This window comes from Equus asinus, chromosome 3 (genome assembly GCF_041296235.1).
Source record: "Equus asinus isolate D_3611 breed Donkey chromosome 3, EquAss-T2T_v2, whole genome shotgun sequence".
NCBI classification, from domain to species: domain Eukaryota; kingdom Metazoa; phylum Chordata; class Mammalia; order Perissodactyla; family Equidae; genus Equus; species Equus asinus.
The window spans coordinates 156,248,434-156,264,510 of NC_091792.1; the positions used below are offsets into that span (position 1 = coordinate 156,248,434).

General features: G+C 56.7%; 2 protein-coding genes across 6 annotated transcripts in view; one reads left to right on the forward strand and one right to left on the reverse strand.

Annotated features, from left to right (window-relative positions):
• Window positions 1–9,610, forward strand: part of EVC (EvC ciliary complex subunit 1) — a 74,402-nt gene extending 64,792 nt beyond the window's left edge. Inside the window, exons 18-23 of one of the 4 annotated variants that reach the window (XR_011502363.1) lie at window positions 3,861–3,987; window positions 4,951–5,044; window positions 5,725–5,836; window positions 6,318–6,456; window positions 7,969–8,079; window positions 8,250–9,610. Coding sequence is in view for 2 of the 4 variants with exons in the window: in XM_044767852.2 (XP_044623787.2) it covers window positions 3,861–3,987; window positions 4,951–5,044; window positions 5,725–5,836; window positions 6,318–6,399 (415 nt within the window). In the remaining 2 variants the exon portion in view is untranslated. Of the gene's footprint in view, window positions 1–1,128; window positions 1,270–3,860; window positions 3,988–4,950; window positions 5,045–5,724; window positions 5,837–6,317 lie in introns of those variants that run through there. The other 3 variants (XR_011502364.1, XM_044767852.2, XM_070506256.1) reach the window with 3 other exon arrangements.
• A 1,070-nt stretch (window positions 9,611–10,680) lies between these two features.
• CRMP1 (collapsin response mediator protein 1) overlaps window positions 10,681–16,077 on the reverse strand; it is a 72,306-nt gene continuing 66,909 nt past the window's right edge. For both annotated transcript variants that reach the window (XM_014843265.3, XM_044767854.2), the window contains exons 13-14: window positions 14,578–14,743; window positions 10,681–11,740 (exon numbers count right to left, since the gene is read on the reverse strand). In XM_014843265.3, the coding sequence (XP_014698751.2) occupies window positions 11,649–11,740; window positions 14,578–14,743 (258 nt within the window). In that variant the 3' untranslated portion in view covers window positions 10,681–11,648. The remainder of the gene's footprint in view (window positions 11,741–14,577; window positions 14,744–16,077) is intronic.

A 16,077-nucleotide genomic window follows, 5' to 3' on the forward strand; every position in this document is an offset into this window, starting at 1 on the left:
GGCCTGTGATAATAAGGGGTTTCCACAGCAACACAGGCCCTGTCCCACTCTGGACCTTCTGAGTGACTGTGTCAAACTCAACTTCCAGTTATGCCAGCAAGGGGCACGGATGATAGGCGACTTGTCCACCAACCCCTGCGCCACGTTGGTTAAGAGTCTGTCCTGGAGGCATTAACTGGCCGGCCGGCCGCTGAGCTGGTGGAACACGCCCGTGACCAGAGGCAGCCCTGAGACAAGACAGTGCTTGTAACACCAGTGGCGTGTGTGGACCCTGTGCAGACAGCCTCCAGACAGGCTGAGGAGATGGGGGCGCAGCACCCACACGCCCCTGTGAGTGCCTACTGTTTGCCAGACCTGGGGCTGGTCATTGGGGACAGTCCCTGCCACCCAGGAGCTCACAGCCTGGAGGGAGAGACAGGCAGACGAGTGAAGAGACAGCAATAAATGGGCACAGCTGCTATGATCTGGGGCGGGGCTCTGCAGGATCCCAGGGAGGGCCCCTTGTCTCGGCAGAGGCAGCCCCCAGCTGGAAGCCCCTGCGGGACAAGCAGGGCCTGCAGGACAGGGAGAGCGGGCTCTGCGCTCTGCTGCAGCACAGATTCCAGCCCCTTACCTCGCTGCTCGTTTAGGACCCGGAAGCACAGTGTCCCCGACAGCCCCACCCTGCAAATCCTCCAACGGGCCGTTAACAGCAGTAGCAAATGCCCTGCCGTTGAGACGCAAGGCCCGGACTTGCCCTGCCTGTCACACATCCGTCCAGCTGCGGTCCTGCAGTGCTCAGCCTCGGGGAGTGTCCGTCTCACCTGGCTTTCCTGCCGAACCTGCAGATCCTGGCCCCACAGAGGAGACTCAGACTCAGGAGCTCTGAGCAGGGGGCCCAGGAATCTGAATCTTTGACACACTCCGCCCCTCCAGGAACTCTGATGGGTGTGGTCCAGTGGCTTCACTTTGACCCCAGTGACCCGAGAGGAGGGGCCTCGGCCGCCACCTGGTCCGCCCCTGCCAGGTTACTGGAAGAGGAAAGCAAAGCCTGGGGATGCAGGGCATCACCTCTCCTGGCTGCCACTCAGAGGCTCATACATGGCCGTCGACGCCCTTCCCTCCCTGCCCGTCTCTTTGAATTCATAGGTGCGGTTTTTGTTGAAAGTCAGCCAGAACTCCTGGGGACACAGCAGTGTAGTGACAACAGATATTGATTTTAAAAGCGATCCGTGAAGAAGCCCATGAAGCAACTCAGTCAGATGGCAGATTTCAAATTGCGTCTCTGTCGAGGGGTGAGAGGGCGAGAGAGCCGACCTCAGGGATCCTGGGCCGTGCCGTGGGGAGCGGCCCCTTCCGTCAGCCACACACGGGCTGGGTCCCTTCACCCGCGGATCTTCAGGCTCCCCGTCTGTAAGATGGGGCTGTAGGAGCACTTGCCTCACAGGTGGGTTATCGTGCAGCATGCGCACTCCGAGGCCGGTGTGTGGCCAGGGCGCCGACGCCCATCATTACCGTCCGTGTTGTCACTCCCGAGCCCTCTGCACTGTGCACAGGGCAGTTCGAAATTGAAACGGTTCTGGAATCAGAACTCTCATAATGGACATTTTAAATACCTGTTTCTGTAGTCACATTTGAGTCCAACTGTAAGGCTTCTGTGAGCTTATGCACCCGTCTGGGTGACTCAGGCCTCCAGCCAAGCCACTCCCTCCTTCCAGAAAGGGCAGAGGATCAGCGGTCCTGAAGGGGCCCCTGCTCTGGAGCCGGGGTACCAGGCGGCTGTCCCAGCAAAGCCTCTGTCCTCTGCGGGCAGGACTGTGCAGAGCGTGGCTCCTCTCTCGGCTGCTCCCTTGTCTCGGGTCCTCGTCGCTCCCCTCCTGTCTTCCAGCTGCGACCTCTGACCCTCCCATCTTGTTCTGCTCTCTGCGCTGCAGCCAGGGCATCACGTCATACGCAGAGCAGCCTGTGTCTCAGTCCCACATGGACCCTTTCGGGGCCCTCCCAGGCCTTGCAGGATGAAACCCCACCCCTGACCCCAGGATACAGGCCCTTCCCTTACAGTCCGGTCACTTCTCAAGTCTCACCTCCCAGCATTCCCCAGAGCTGGGCCCACGGGGGAGCCAGACTAGCTGACCTGATGGCAGTCGAGAGTGAGCAGACTGCTGATAGAGCGGGGCTGAGGCTCAGGCTGCTCACGGCGGGGGGCGACGTTGATTCTGTCGTGGGCTGAATAGGGGCCCCCAAAAAATGCATCCACATCCCCATCCCTGGAACCTTTGCATGTGGCCTCACGTGGGAAAAGGGTCTTTGCAGGTGTCATCAAGGTCAAGATCTTGAGGTGAGGAGGGCGTCCTGGATGGTCCTAGTGGCCCTAAATCCAGTGGCAGGTGAGGCACGGGGAGACTTGACCCCGCACAGAGAAGGTGGTGACCACAGAGGCAGAGATGGGAGTGAGGCGGCCACAAGCCAGGGAACGCCGGCAGCCGCCGGAAGCTGGAAGAGAGGGATGGGTTTGCCTCTTGAACCTCTGGAGGGAGCCCGGCCCCGCTGACACCTTGACTGAAGGCTTCTGGCCTCCAGAACAGCGAGAGAATAGATTTCTGCTGCTTTAAGCTCCCCAGTTTGTGGTCATTGTTAGAGCAGCCCCAGGACGCTGACACGGCCTCCTCGAGGGTGTGGGAGAGCAAACACCGCAGAGCGCTGACCTCAGCCGATCAGTCATTTGTTTGACATCTGTCCCTCCAGCTCAGACTGGATCTCCACGAGGCAGGGATTGCGAGTCTGTTGTTCACCTTGTATCTTCAAAACCCAACACAGCACGTGGCAGGCGAGGGGAACTTGAATGAATGAGTAGATGGGTGGGTGGATGGATGATGGATGATGGGGTCTTGTAGGATGAATAGGAGTTTTCCAAGTAAAGACAAAGAAGAGAGGAAAGGTATTACTGGCAGAAGAAAGAGCATGAATCAAGAGCAAGGTAGAATTTTGTGCCTTCAGGTGCACTCCATGGACAGGTACCTGTTGATGGTAAAAGTGGCTTCTGCCTTCAGGTCTAGAAAATCTGCCCCTTTCAGAAAATCAGTCATAAAAGATTGAAAAGTAGAAGGCAGAGAGCAATTATGGCAACAGGGCGGCTGGGACTGAAGGTGCCTGTTTGCTGAGGGCCGGAGGAAGCTCAGCCGAGGCAGGGAGGGCATTCAAAGCAGGAGGGGGGGTCTCTGCTCCTGAAAGGGAGGGGGCACTCTCTCCCAGTCAGGGACCCCAATCTGCCCCGGTCTGTCCTCTGCCTCTCGGAGTCCCGGGGCTGCTGTGTTCAGATTCCTCAGACGCAGCATCCTGGGAAGGAGCTTTCTCTCCTACGAGGAGGGGCTCGGGCCGTTCTGAGAGTTTAAGTCAGGAGGGACCTTCCAGAGACTGTCCCCTAACCCGGGTTAAGATTGTTTTCTCATATGAAGATGCCACTTGCTGCCCAACTGCTTTGCCGCTATGGGTCCTCAGGGACGCCCCCACCTCTCTGAGCCTCTCCTGCCCTGACTTTTCTGCTCTCTGTCCTGCTCATGTCACCAAGGCACTCTAGGGATCAAGTGAAAAATGTGCGTTCGGGATTCCGGAAACCTCCAAGTGTCAATCAAATGGTGTCCATTTTATGATGTCAGCCTGCCGGGGGCGGGGGACCGAGGTCGTCCGCAGCCTGTGTGTGGCCACAGGACATCGTGCCCAGGATGGCATCCTTCTCCATGGCTCGAGGGGTTACAGGATGGACCCCCGGCTGTCGGTGACCAGTTCCCAGGACTCAGCAGGCCCTTGGGAAGGGTCTGTGCTCGGTCTCTGATTAACCTGCCGGCTAGGGCAGTGTCAACGGCCTTCATTCTTTCTGCCAGGATATTGGTGCAGCAGAAAAAGTTCCTGGCCCAGTTCACCGTGCACCAGCGGATCCGCCTGGATGCTCAGAAGCAGAAAGCGAGAGTCATGGACCATCTGGAAGCCCAGCTGGAGTCCCAGCTACAGGTACGAGTTTCGGAAATGGGTCTTCGCAAAGCGGGCAGTGGCTTCAGGAGGAGTGGAAATAACCAAAGATCACAGGTCAGCAGTGGGCCTGCTCGGGCCTCTCGGCCCCCGCTGGCCTCGCTGGCTGATGACATGACACATCAGCCTGGCCGCTGGGCTGTGGGCCCTGAGGCCGGCGGGGCTGGGTGGATCCCCCGGTGTCCGCAGTGCCCTGCTCCAGGCCGGTCCCTGAGCTGTGATCAGCTCGTGTCCATGGAGCCACAGGAGAAACCAGCATCTCCTGTGCGTGATCCGCCACCATGTGGGCTCCTCAGTGTCCCTTCCCCGTGTCAGGGCGAACGTCAGTGTCATTTAAGCAGCATTGCAGTGACTGAGGTTGGCGCTTTATATAGAACGTACTGGAAGCTCAGCTCTCACGCTATAACGTGGGTATTTCATCACAGAACAATTCATCCGTGTGAGATTATAAGGTGTGGCTGTAAAGCGAAGCGGCTGCCTTAAAAAATATCAGATGACGGACGGGGAAACGGAGGCTCATGAGGTCGAGTCACTGCCCAGGGCGCTCAGGCAGTCAGTCGTGGACTCCAGGTCTGTCTGGTTCAGCTGTCGTGTGGACAGTTGAGCACGCAGACCCTGGAGTCGGGCAGACGCGGGTCAAGTCCTGCTCCCGCCGTGGCCGCCTCTGTTGCCCCACTGAGCGCCGCTCACCGCGTGTTCTCACTGTAACGTGGGATCCACTTGGGCCAGGGTGAGTGAGCCGGGACACTTGCCCATCCGGCAGGAGCCGGTGACGGGCTCCCTCCCTCGGCGTGCCTCTGCCCTGCTCCTGGCTGCACTGGGACGCCTCCTGGGGGCTTCTCCTCTGCCACGGGGCCGCAGCTGTCAGCTGCCCTCGCCCTCGAGTCGAGCGTATCGGCCCACCTGCTGGAGGGGACGTCCAGCTGATCATCTCTCCATGTTCAGGAGGCCGAGCAGAGCTTCATCTCTGAGCTGGCGGCCTTGGCCCGGGTGCCCCTCGCTGAAAGCAGACCGTTCGTCAATAAGCGTGGGCTGGCAGGTGAGTTGGAGGCTGATGCGCTGGGCTGGGAACCTGGGCTCTAGTCCACAGGCACCACTAAGCTGCTGTGCAGCCTGAGGTACCCTCCTCAGCTTCTCTGGGCTTCTGTGTCCTTGTGTGGAAGTGAGCAGGCTCGGTTAGGATGGGCCTGGGCCCCCTTGCTCTCCAGCATTCAGTGATTCCCATTCCTGGGTCTGCTGATCACCAGCTGTGTTTCGTCTCTGACTCTATTTCGCCGTCAGTAAAGTGGGGGATAATTAACAGCTGCGCACTGCCCCCAGCCCCGCGCCAGCGGCAACTTCGGTGACGTCACAGGGGTAGCACCTGCTCACAGGACTGTGCCGAGAGGTGTGTAAGGACACGCAGGGCTGTTGAGATAAAGCTGCGGTGGGTGCCGCCTTCTCTCTGTTCAGAGTCTTGCCTTCAGCTGGGCGCCCTGGAAGCGCCGCAGCCACCAGACAGCCCTGAGTTCAAGTCCCACCTCTGCCGCTTTCCAGCCATGGGGGCTTGGGGAGGCCCTCCCCCTAGGCCTGTTTCCTTCCACGTTGAATGGGTGTCATAGCCCCGAGGTCCCGAGTGCCCACGGAGGCACCAAACAACGTCAGGCTGGGTTTGGGGGAGGCCGAGGGAAGCTTCACCTCCCTGACATCACAGAGCCCGTGTCTGGCTGTCTTCTGCAGAGAAGCCTGTAAGGACCAAAAGGAAGAAGCCACCGCCCCGGGACAGAGGGGACCCTGGGGGACCCACTGATGACGACCCTGCCTCCGGGGGCCACCCCTCAGGCTCGCTCAGGTACCGCGGGTCCCGGCTCATTGCCTGTGGACACGTATTGACCCCCAACGTCTGGGCGGGAGGAGCAGGACCTTTCTCGGGGGTCCCCTGAGGGCCCGAGAAATGATGGACGACAGGGGAAGTGTTGGTGTTACTGTTACTGCTGTTATCAGGGACCAGTTGGGCCAGATCGGCCCTGACCTCCCTCCATGTCCCATCAGCCTCACCCGGGCCCCCCGCTGGCCACAGACACTTTGGGGTTTGCCTCAGGGTGGATCTGCACTGGGCCCGCAATCCTCTGAGCACCCGGGACACTCAGATGGCCTCCCACCAAACAGAGGAATACAGGAGTTTTGCTTGTTTCTTAATGACCCAGGTCAAAATGAGAATTGTCTCACTTGCCTGTCGCTGCCCTGCCTCTGATCAGATTGGGTGAGATACTGCATCCCGACATGTGGACTCCAGGTTCTGACCGGCTGCCTTTCTTCCATGTTTTACGCAGCAAAAGGCTGAGCCAGCAAGAAAGCGAAGTCGGTGACGGTGACAACTCCAAGAAGATGCTCAAGAAAAGGAGCCATCTGTAGCTGAAGGGCCTTGGGCCAGAGGTGGGGGAGCCGGTCTGAACGCCCCCTCCCCGCAGAGTAAGAGATGGAGGAGGCACCAGCCACCTGGGGGATGGGGGGGGGGTCCCCTCTGCCTCACAGGCTTGGGGTCAGGGGGATGCAGGATGGATGGAGAAGTGCCAGGAGTGCCAAGCATGGCACACCCCGCCACCCGAGAAAATCGGAAACCCCAGTGGGTTTCATCTTTGTGAGTTGTAGCTCCTTTGGCTTTGAGACGTGGCTCCATTCCTCCAGGACTCTTCCTTCCTGGCTCTTGATACCCCCACTTCCTCAGCGGGAGGTGGTCTCCTGGCAGCCTTGGGGCTCCTCTGCTCTCCAGCCTCTCAGAAAAGATCTGCTTGGTAGTGAAGGGTCTCCAGACACTGCTGGTGTTTTCTGGGCCCAAGACCTTTTTTCTGCCATTTGTGTCACCCCGCCCTCTCTCTCTCTCCCATGCACCGTGGCCTTTGGCTGCCATAGTATTCTCGTCAGGACCCTTCCCTGCCTTTGGCTTGGCCAGCGGCTAAGGCCTGGTCACTATGGGCGGTCTGAGTCTCCCGGCCCCGTGATCCTGACACAGGCCACCCTGGGGCCTGAGGACCCACAGCTGCACCATGAGACCTACAGTGGTGTCTTCTGTTCGAGTCACTTATAGTGCTTGGAAGGAGGCCCCGCGCAGGCCTCGGAGTCCACCAGGAGGGGATGAGCTCTTCTGCCAGGCAGCAGCCCAGCCCCAAGGAGAAATGTCCCTGGGGTCACTGCTTCTCCCAATGGATGTTGAGAACGTCCAGAAGCTTCCAGACCAGCGGCACATAAACGACTGCCAGGAGAGGCCTTTCCCACTGGGAAAGAATTGCCCTTTTCATCTAAATAAGGGGTTCTCAACCTCGGCACTATGGACACTGGGTGAGATCATCCTTTTCGGGGGGGGGCACCGTCCTGTGCACTGAAGGCTGTTTAGCAGCATCCCTGGCCTCCACCCACCAGATGCTGGAGTGCTCCCTGGTTGTGACACCAAAAATGTCCCCTGGGGCCATCACCCACTGACCCAAGTCAAAGTGTGCTGGCCTCCAGCAAGTCCAGGACAGAGAACTCAGTGTTTCCATGAATTCCCACAACACAGTGGGCTCTAGGCTCTGGGAGCCACGTCTTGGGGACTTTCTGGACCATTTGTGCCCTGAATTTTTACTTCATAAAACCTAAATTAGCCTCTCTTAGGAAAGAGTGGCTCCTTAACAGAAGTAATCTGTAATAGTTACATCTTTTGATAAAGATGCTTAACTCTCAGAGCATCTTCAATTCCTGACTGGCCAACAGCAGGATTTCCAGCGTTGGCCAACGGCTCCCTCTGGTGGCGAAATGAAACATTTCCTTCATCCTTGTAACAAGGCCGTGGCTTCCTGTGGCTTCCTGCCCGCACTGTGTTCAGAGCCTGGTTTGCATAGAAATCGCTTTGTCACGTGGCCCTCTGCACAGAAGGGTGCTGGAGACAGATGTGGGGAATTCTACGTTGGGAATGTCTGATCTGTGACGTGAGTATGGTTAACGCAGATGCCTGGGCGGCACCAGGATGTCTGGAAGGTGGCAGGTGTCCAGCCTCGGTCTCACTGGCTGCGTCAGCCTTCGCCAGTCTTGCGTGGATAATCGCTTTGCTCCTTAAAGGTAACTTCCTTAGCCCACGGGACCATGTCCCATGTTACAGGCCGCGGGACCCCTTCCCACACTCGCCGCCCAATGACTGTGCTTGGCAGTTTGGGGTATGTGATTCTCAACAAAGACAGCTGTCTGTTTCTGTTTTCATCACATCACAATTTGACTCTTCTGACTACAAGTGGGAGTTGAGAGGTGACTTTCCTAATGGAACTGCCTCCCTGATCAAGATAAATCGTGGACAGCTGGAAGCCGTGGGACGCAGTGGCCGGCGCGGGCTCCGGACGCCTGGACGCGGATGAGGGCGTTCAGGCCTGGTGCTGAGCCGCATGAACACAGCCCACCCAGAGCCGGGGAGAGGAGGACCAGGGAGACGCACCTCCACCGCCCTCCCTCCACTTGGGTTACGGTCCCCAGCTCTTGTTATGGGCTGTGGTTGTTATGGTGATGCAGGAGGTGGAACTGTAAGGATCCTGAGTGATGCTGTAACACGGAGTTTAGTGAATTAGTTCTTTTACTCAAACTTACCCTCTGATCTGAGCTTGAGCTGCTAGGATGTAGCCATTAGGGTTAATCAGGTCCACAGACTCTCCCAGGAGTCCTTCAGCCAGCCTGAGTCTCTCGTCCTTAGTACTTCTGGTGCCGATCTTGCTGCTGCTGCCCCCCCTCTTGCCTCCTGCCCTGCCTCATCCTCCTCTAATCTGTCCACACTTTCTAAGACACAAACCTGACTGATACTCTTCAGTGGTATTCCCTTGCTCTTAGGAGAAAAAGCAAAATCTTTAACACGGACCACGGGGTCCTCTGAGGTCTGGTATCAGCCACCCCCCTTCAGCCCAGCGGCTGCCCTCACCCTTACCCAGCACCCAGCTTCTCTGTCTCCTGCCATGGCTTCCTACGTGCCACACCCCTGCCTACCCCGGGGCCTTCGCACATGACATTCATTCTGCCTGCAACACCCCTGCCTCCTCCCATCTTCTTTGCCTCCTTAGCTCCCAGCTGTTGTTCACATCTCAACAGCAGGGCTCACGTCTTCGAGAGCCTTCCCTGTTCCCCTTCCCCAGACAAGACCAGACTCTCCTCTTATGCTCTTAGCACCTTATATTTTGCTGCTGGGGTGGGGAGAGGGTTAAATAACATTCCTTTATTCCCCGTTTGGAACCAGTTGAGATACAGGCAAAGCCGTCAGCCAGCCAGAGACCTGCATATCAGCTTTGTGACTGATGAAGCCACAGAGAAGGGCTCTGTGGCCACAAGGGCTTGCTCGGGTCTTCCCCCTAAAGTAAACTCACCCACCCCGCCACACGGAGTGTTCCAAGCCTCCACTGTGGGCGCGCCCCTGAGACGCTGCACGGGAGGAGGGGCGGGAGGCCCAGATGGGGGTGGGGGCTTGTACACTGGGGAGGGGAGCCTCACAAAAAGCAAATAAAATTACAAAAGGTATTTAGAGTCAGAGAGGAGATCAGAACAAATGATATATTTTAAAAACCAGATGAATTCCACAAAATCACAAATCCAAAAATAAAATAATTGTTTAAGTCAATGAATTGCCTAACCCACCCCTGTAATACTTTGTTCAAATGTTATTGCACACGTCTGACGGCTGGGAGAGTCTGCTCGGACTAGCTTCTGGCTCTGCACGCTTACTTCAGCACTCGCTCTCCCCGACGCCGTGCACTTCTGGTGCTGGGCGCCATGGGACACGTCTGTGTCGTCACCTCCGGCCAGCGCACTGTGTCACGATGCAGGTGTGTTAGCGCAGTGTGGCCATTTGTGCCCGGGCTGGCTACACACACGAACATCCCCACTGAACCCAGCTCAGCCTGCCCTAATCCAGATCCAGAAATGCCCTCGGCCCCCCAGGGTCACCTGATATGCGGGGACATGAGAGTGAGCGGAAAGAGTGAGCTTAACCGATGCAGTTAAATACCAGACTGCAGTAAACTGTTCAGAAAAGCACGGCCGTGGACACGTTGCTAAGAGCCCCCCACCGGCCTGGGGCCTGGGGACGAGTCTGTGCACATGAGGGGCCCGAAGCTTGCACGTCATTAACTTCACGGTAAATCCTTGTTCAGGGACGTGTTCCTGAGGCCAGTCGTCTCCGTGGAGAGAAGAAAGGACACCCCGTAGCTGCTCAGCTCCTCCCCGGACTGAGCAGTTGGGTGCCTCTCCTCCCCTGGGGAAGAGTGAGTTATAGTCACCGTCATCACTACTGACAGCTGATCGAGACAAGCGGCTGGCCCTGAGGTTTCCTCCTCCTTAGAAGGTACATCTGCTGATGGCACCGGAGGGAAGGAATGTGAAGCTGAGGAGTTCGGCGCTTCCAGCCCAAGGCGGTCTGACCTACATAACCCACAAGAGGAGGGAGGGGGCGCGCCCAGGAGGTGCCGGGCAGGCGGGAGTGGACCTGCGATTTCAACCTATTTCACAGGAGCCCGTGGCCGGCTGAGGTCCTCTCATCCATGTCTCGGGCTGGGGACCTTACACTGGCTCCCTGCTCCGGCCTTGGCCTCCCCAGCTGTCTACGGGGAGTGAGCGCCTCCATCCTTATTATGAGGAGCGCCAACCACCTGCACCCACCCAACCGGCCACCGCTTAAATAGAAACTCCTCAGTCAAGCCAGTGGGCCATTTATGTTCTTTATTTTCTCACAAGCTTTGAATTCAGAAATAAGAGCCACAATAAGTCAGTTGTTAAGTAAAAATGGGGGTGATTACAAAGAAAAACTTTGTACAAAACTTTAAAAATCTGACTGCCCCATCAGCCACCTCGGAGGGACCAGGACTCGGGCAGCCCGGGGGCGACCGTCGCCCCACCATCATCAGCCTTGAATGGGGCTGGGAGACCCCTTTCTGAGTGTGAACCTGGCTCGGCCAGAAGCCCGGAGTGGCCGGAAGGACGCACACAGACCAGAAAGATGGCATGGCAAGTTACAAGTGCCACAGAGACCAGGGTTTCTGACACAGGACGTGGATCATGTCTCTGCGAGCAGTGGAAGGGCCCCCCGCCTCTGAGAATTCACAGAAGGTCTCAGTGGGGTGGGATGGGGCAGGCTTCTTTCTAGCGTAGACTTGGGATGGAGGCAACGAGTAAACATCTTTGTGGTAAGAGTTCTGGAATTGCCCCTGAGGGCTTGAGGTCTTGGCATCATGTCTACGTCGGTCCTCGGCGATGTTCCGTCAGACGCACTCACAGACTTGCATACAGAATTTAGTAACATGCATCGCCTATCCTAGAACAGCTACAAGGGTGCAAAGGAGCCACTCGGAGAGCCATGGGGCCGCGAGTCGGCAGTGGAAGGGACAGCACAAGACGACGCTAGAACCTGTGCTCACTAAGTAGGGAGTGAAGACACCATGCTGTGAGATGCAATCAGCATGAACACACAACTGTGGGGCAAGGAGCGCCAAGCAAACACACCACACTAGTACCACTTCTTCCTAAACAAAAAAGGAAAGAACATCATTCAGTTTTCCCCCCATCAGTACCAAATAAAACTGCGGGTTTCAACAACACTGACAGGGAAAGGAATGGACAGTATTCCCAGAATCCTTCACTCTAGCTCATCCACGCGGCCGCCTTCAGCCGAGGCTGGTGATGTTGGAGCGGCCGCCAGGGGGTGCCACGATGCGGTGGCCGGTGCGCCTGGGATTGTTGTCATCTATCTGGGCACCTGGAAGAGACAGAGACAGTCACTTCCGACGCCAGCTCCACACGCTGCTCCTGAGGGCGGGGTGCTCCCCCGGGATCCCCCGCTGGGCGCTCGTCCTGACATGCCCTCCGTCCTCTCCAGCCTGGGCACTCAGGCCAGGCTCACCTCTGGGAGGCTCCCCATCCTCCGTGGGCTTCACCGCTCTCTCCTCCTTGCCCCCTCAGGCCCTGGGGTCACCCTCTTACGGTCCTGACCACCCGGCCCTCTTTCTCCTCTGGCTTCCCCAGTAGAAGTTCACGTTCTTGAGACAGGTGGGCAAGCACTTATTGAGTGTCTACTGTGTGCAGCCACAGACTTGGTGCTTTAACACATGTTGTTGTGTTTAGAGCACACGATACTGCGACAGAGGCGGTTTTACTCCCAGTTTACAGATGAGGAATCTGAGGCTCAGGTTACGCTCCTCGGGGGTCACACCTGGAGGGCCGGGAAGCCAGGATTCCAGCACCAAGAGGTTTGTCTCCAGAGCCCACACTCCTGCCGCACAGTCGGAACAAGACTCAGCACGGTGCCCGGTGCTCCAGAGTCCTTTCTGTATGCTGTGCATGGAGCGCATGCATGTGCACCCGTGTGTGTGCATGCGCGTGTTCCTGTGTGTGAACCACTCAGAGCTGAAGTCACTCACCTCATTTGCAATGAACAGATCTGCATGGGGGAGGGGGAGCACTTTTTGCTGTAAGTCTGCATTTTGTTTCAATCTGTAAAGCCATCCATTCTAATCTCATGCATTCTCTTGCAGTTAAATAAAGACTTAAAATACCAGGCCCAGTGCCCGGCGCTCAGTAAACGTGTATTGAACGCCTCAATAGTGAATGATGGATAATGCGGAAAGGAGGGCTGAGTGGGGCAGGAGCTAGAATCCAATCGGGAGACCTGGGTTCCAGTACAGATGGGGCCTGGGCTTTGGATAATGTCCTTCCTCAGCCTCACTTCCTTTTCCATAAACTAAGAGGGGACTCGAGGAGGCCCTGCCACCTCTGACATCATAGGATCTGCGGAACCACGACAAGTGTGGTTTAGACGCCGACCCTGACTGCCTCTCGTTTCATTAGTAGACAATGTGTCTTCCTGGTAATTCAGGGATCTCCTAAAGACCCAGACATCAGAAACCAGGCCAAGCGCTTAACACCTTCTCCTCTCATAATCGCCTGCACCCTGCTGGTCACAAGTCAGGGACTTTGAAGATACCGCTGGACAGGTGGCCCTCGTTCAGTAAGTCATGCCGCGTGTCTCTGATACAACATCACGCAGATATAAACGGACATCTGACCATGGAAAGTATCCAGGGTGTCGGGAGCACATGGAGTCACCCGTCACCTGCTGTGAGGCTGGCCCGGGGCAGCGCTGTGGGCCTCCGAGTGAGCCGTGGACCGAACTGGGAGAGCAGGGGTGGTTGTGGGCCCTGCCAGCAGACTTTCTGTTTCATCGTTTTTCTTGTCCTAAAGGGAGGGACTTCTCTCCACGTTTAATTGCATTGCATAACTTGAGAACAGAGATCCAGTTGCAAACTCCCTGAGCAGTGGGGCCCACCCCCCCGACAGCTTTTCCTGCATCGCCCCGACTCCCTGTCCTGCTGACTGAGCACCAGACATGACCCCCAAGTTGTGTGTAGGGTCCATTTTGTGCAAAAATATGAATTATCTTGAAACTCTGGAATCACACTCGGTGTGCAAGGAGCTCCTGCATGAAAGGCTCATGGCGCGCGAGATGGACTGTATGGGGGACCCCAATTCAGGTCACTGAGACAAACAGTCTCGGGATGGATGGTAGTTTCTGTCACCCCCACAATTTAACGGGCACTTCATCTTCTCTCCCGCTCGGCCCCTCCCATTCTCTCCTGCTAACCACATCACCTCTTCTGTTTAAATGTCCTTCACTCCTGCTAGAACAGGAGTCAGCAAACTGGGGCTCTTTGAGAAAACTTGGCCCACCAACTGTCTTTGTATAGTCCAAGAGCTAAGAATAATCTTCACACTTAAATGGCTGCATTTTAAATAGGTATTCATTATAATATCCTAGATTTTGCCTCTTGGCTCACTAAGCCTAGAATATTTACTATCTGCCCCTTTAAGAAAAAGTCTGCTGGACTCCAGGAGAGCCTGAGGGTGCCAGCGTGCTATCCATCACCGTGTTCCTAGACCTGGCACAGCATGGGACACATGCTGAAGCCGCAAGTCCAAATTCCACTTCCATGTTGCCAACGCGTGCACATCTGCCCTCGTGTGGTGATTGGATGAAATTGCAGACACGTGGCCCTGGGGCCTTCGGAAAGGCTGGGGGACCGCGTCAACTTTCGATTTTGTGCACACACATTTCTTGAGCACCAAACCCTGCTATTCTGACAGTGAATTTCTTGGGGCTTAATTCCCTCTTTAAAGAAATAGGAATGATACAACTCTATCATTGTGGGTTGTTGTGAAGGGGAAATAGTGTCATGGCTTATGACAGTATGTGACAAACTGCAACAGAGGCTGAAGACGGGCCCAGAGCTGGTGCCCAGCCAACAGTGGCTATGCCAGTCACCTCCACAGCTGGCCTCATGGGTGAGAGTATAGAAATGTCCCCACATGTGCTTAAGGACGAGCACAGGGCCAGTTTGCATGCAGCCTCTTCATAACCACAGACCTCCTTTGCTTTCTGACTCCCCCAGCCCACTCTGCCCTGCCAGGGAGAAGTGACGGGGCCCATACCCCCCTTGCTTCCTTATCACATGCCTGAGGCTGTGGGTCCGTGTCCGCAGGAGTTCTGGCCTCTGGGAACCGCTGTGGGTGTGGGAAGCCTGGGCCTTGGTGGTTCCTTACCTGATAAACTGAAGTTGGACTGGTGGAGGTTCCTGATGGGTGGAGGCTGGTGTTTGTTAGGCGAGGACTTGGCGGAAGGAGCAGGAGTTGCATATTTGGGTGTAGCTGGCACCTCGTACACAGGGCCGTCATACATGCCCCTGGGAACTCCTTGCAACCCAGAAACCTAAACAGGGGGGTGGGGTGGGAGAGAGAGATTGATCAACAAAAAGCAGGTGTGTCTTTCCGTACAGACGGGCCAGAGCCCTGCAGAGGGACAGTGACCTGAGGGCCTCAGGGATAAAGACACACACATGCACACACGTGGATGCATACACACCGCATACATACAACAAATCACCCACATATGTGCGTATGCATGGGCACATAGAATTCACAATGCATGTACTCATACACTCACGTGCACACAGGCACACACAGGCACACCACAATGCACTCACCCCACATGCATGCGTGCACACATACACATATCACACATCCATATACAATCCAGCACACGTGTGCACACACATATAAAGACACACTCAGAGCTTCATGCAGGACTCCAAAGCAATTTCCAAGAGGAAAACACTGTCCCTGAGACTCCCCACAGTCCCCCTCAAAGGCCACTGAATCAGAGACCCACTGCATCAAAAGGTCCGTCCTCATCTACGTTCTTGCAGAAGTTGACCCGAGACAAGGATTTGAGAGTAGGTAGTTTGTTTGGGAGGTGATTCCAGAAAGGGGGAGGGAGAGAGAAAAGGAGAAAACCCACCACAGAAGGGGATGTGGGCCACCTCTGAGGGCAGCTGGCTCAGGGAAACAGTGAGCAGGGAGCGAACCTCGGCACCGACCCTCGAGAGGGCAGGGCTGTGGATCCAGCCTTGGTCCCCACAGGTTGAGGGCTGCCCTAGGGACAGAGAGAGCCCTGAGGCAGAGAAGCTGAAAGCCAGGGGCTTGAGGTGGGAGGCTGTGAGCCTGCTGGAAACTGCCTGCTGCAGAACAGGTGAGCTCAGAGATGGACAGGTGAGCCCGGAGATGGACAGGTGAGCCCAGAGATGGACAGATGAGCTTGGAGATGGACAGGTGAGCTCGGAGATGGACAGGTGAGCCCGGAGATGGACAGGTGAGCCCGGAGATGGACAGGTGAGCTCGGAGATGGACAGGTGAGCTCGGAGATGGACAGGCGAGCCCGGAGATGGACAGGTGAGCTCGGAGATGGACAGGTGAGCTTGGAGATGGACAGGTGAGCCCGGAGATGGACAGGCGAGCCCGGAGATGGACAGGTGAGCTCGGAGATGGACAGGTGAGCTCGGAGATGGACAGGTGAGCCCGGAGATGGACAGGTGAGCTCAGAGACGGACAGGTGAGCTCAGAGATGGCCAAGGAGTGTGGGCGTCTGCCCCAGGCCCTGGGAGGACAGCATGTGTCCAGGGACGTGTGCAGTTTCCACTGTGAGTCAGTGACAGTGCCCTAACCACAGCCTTGGGCTCCCTCCTCTGCAGCAGGGGGTCCCATTTT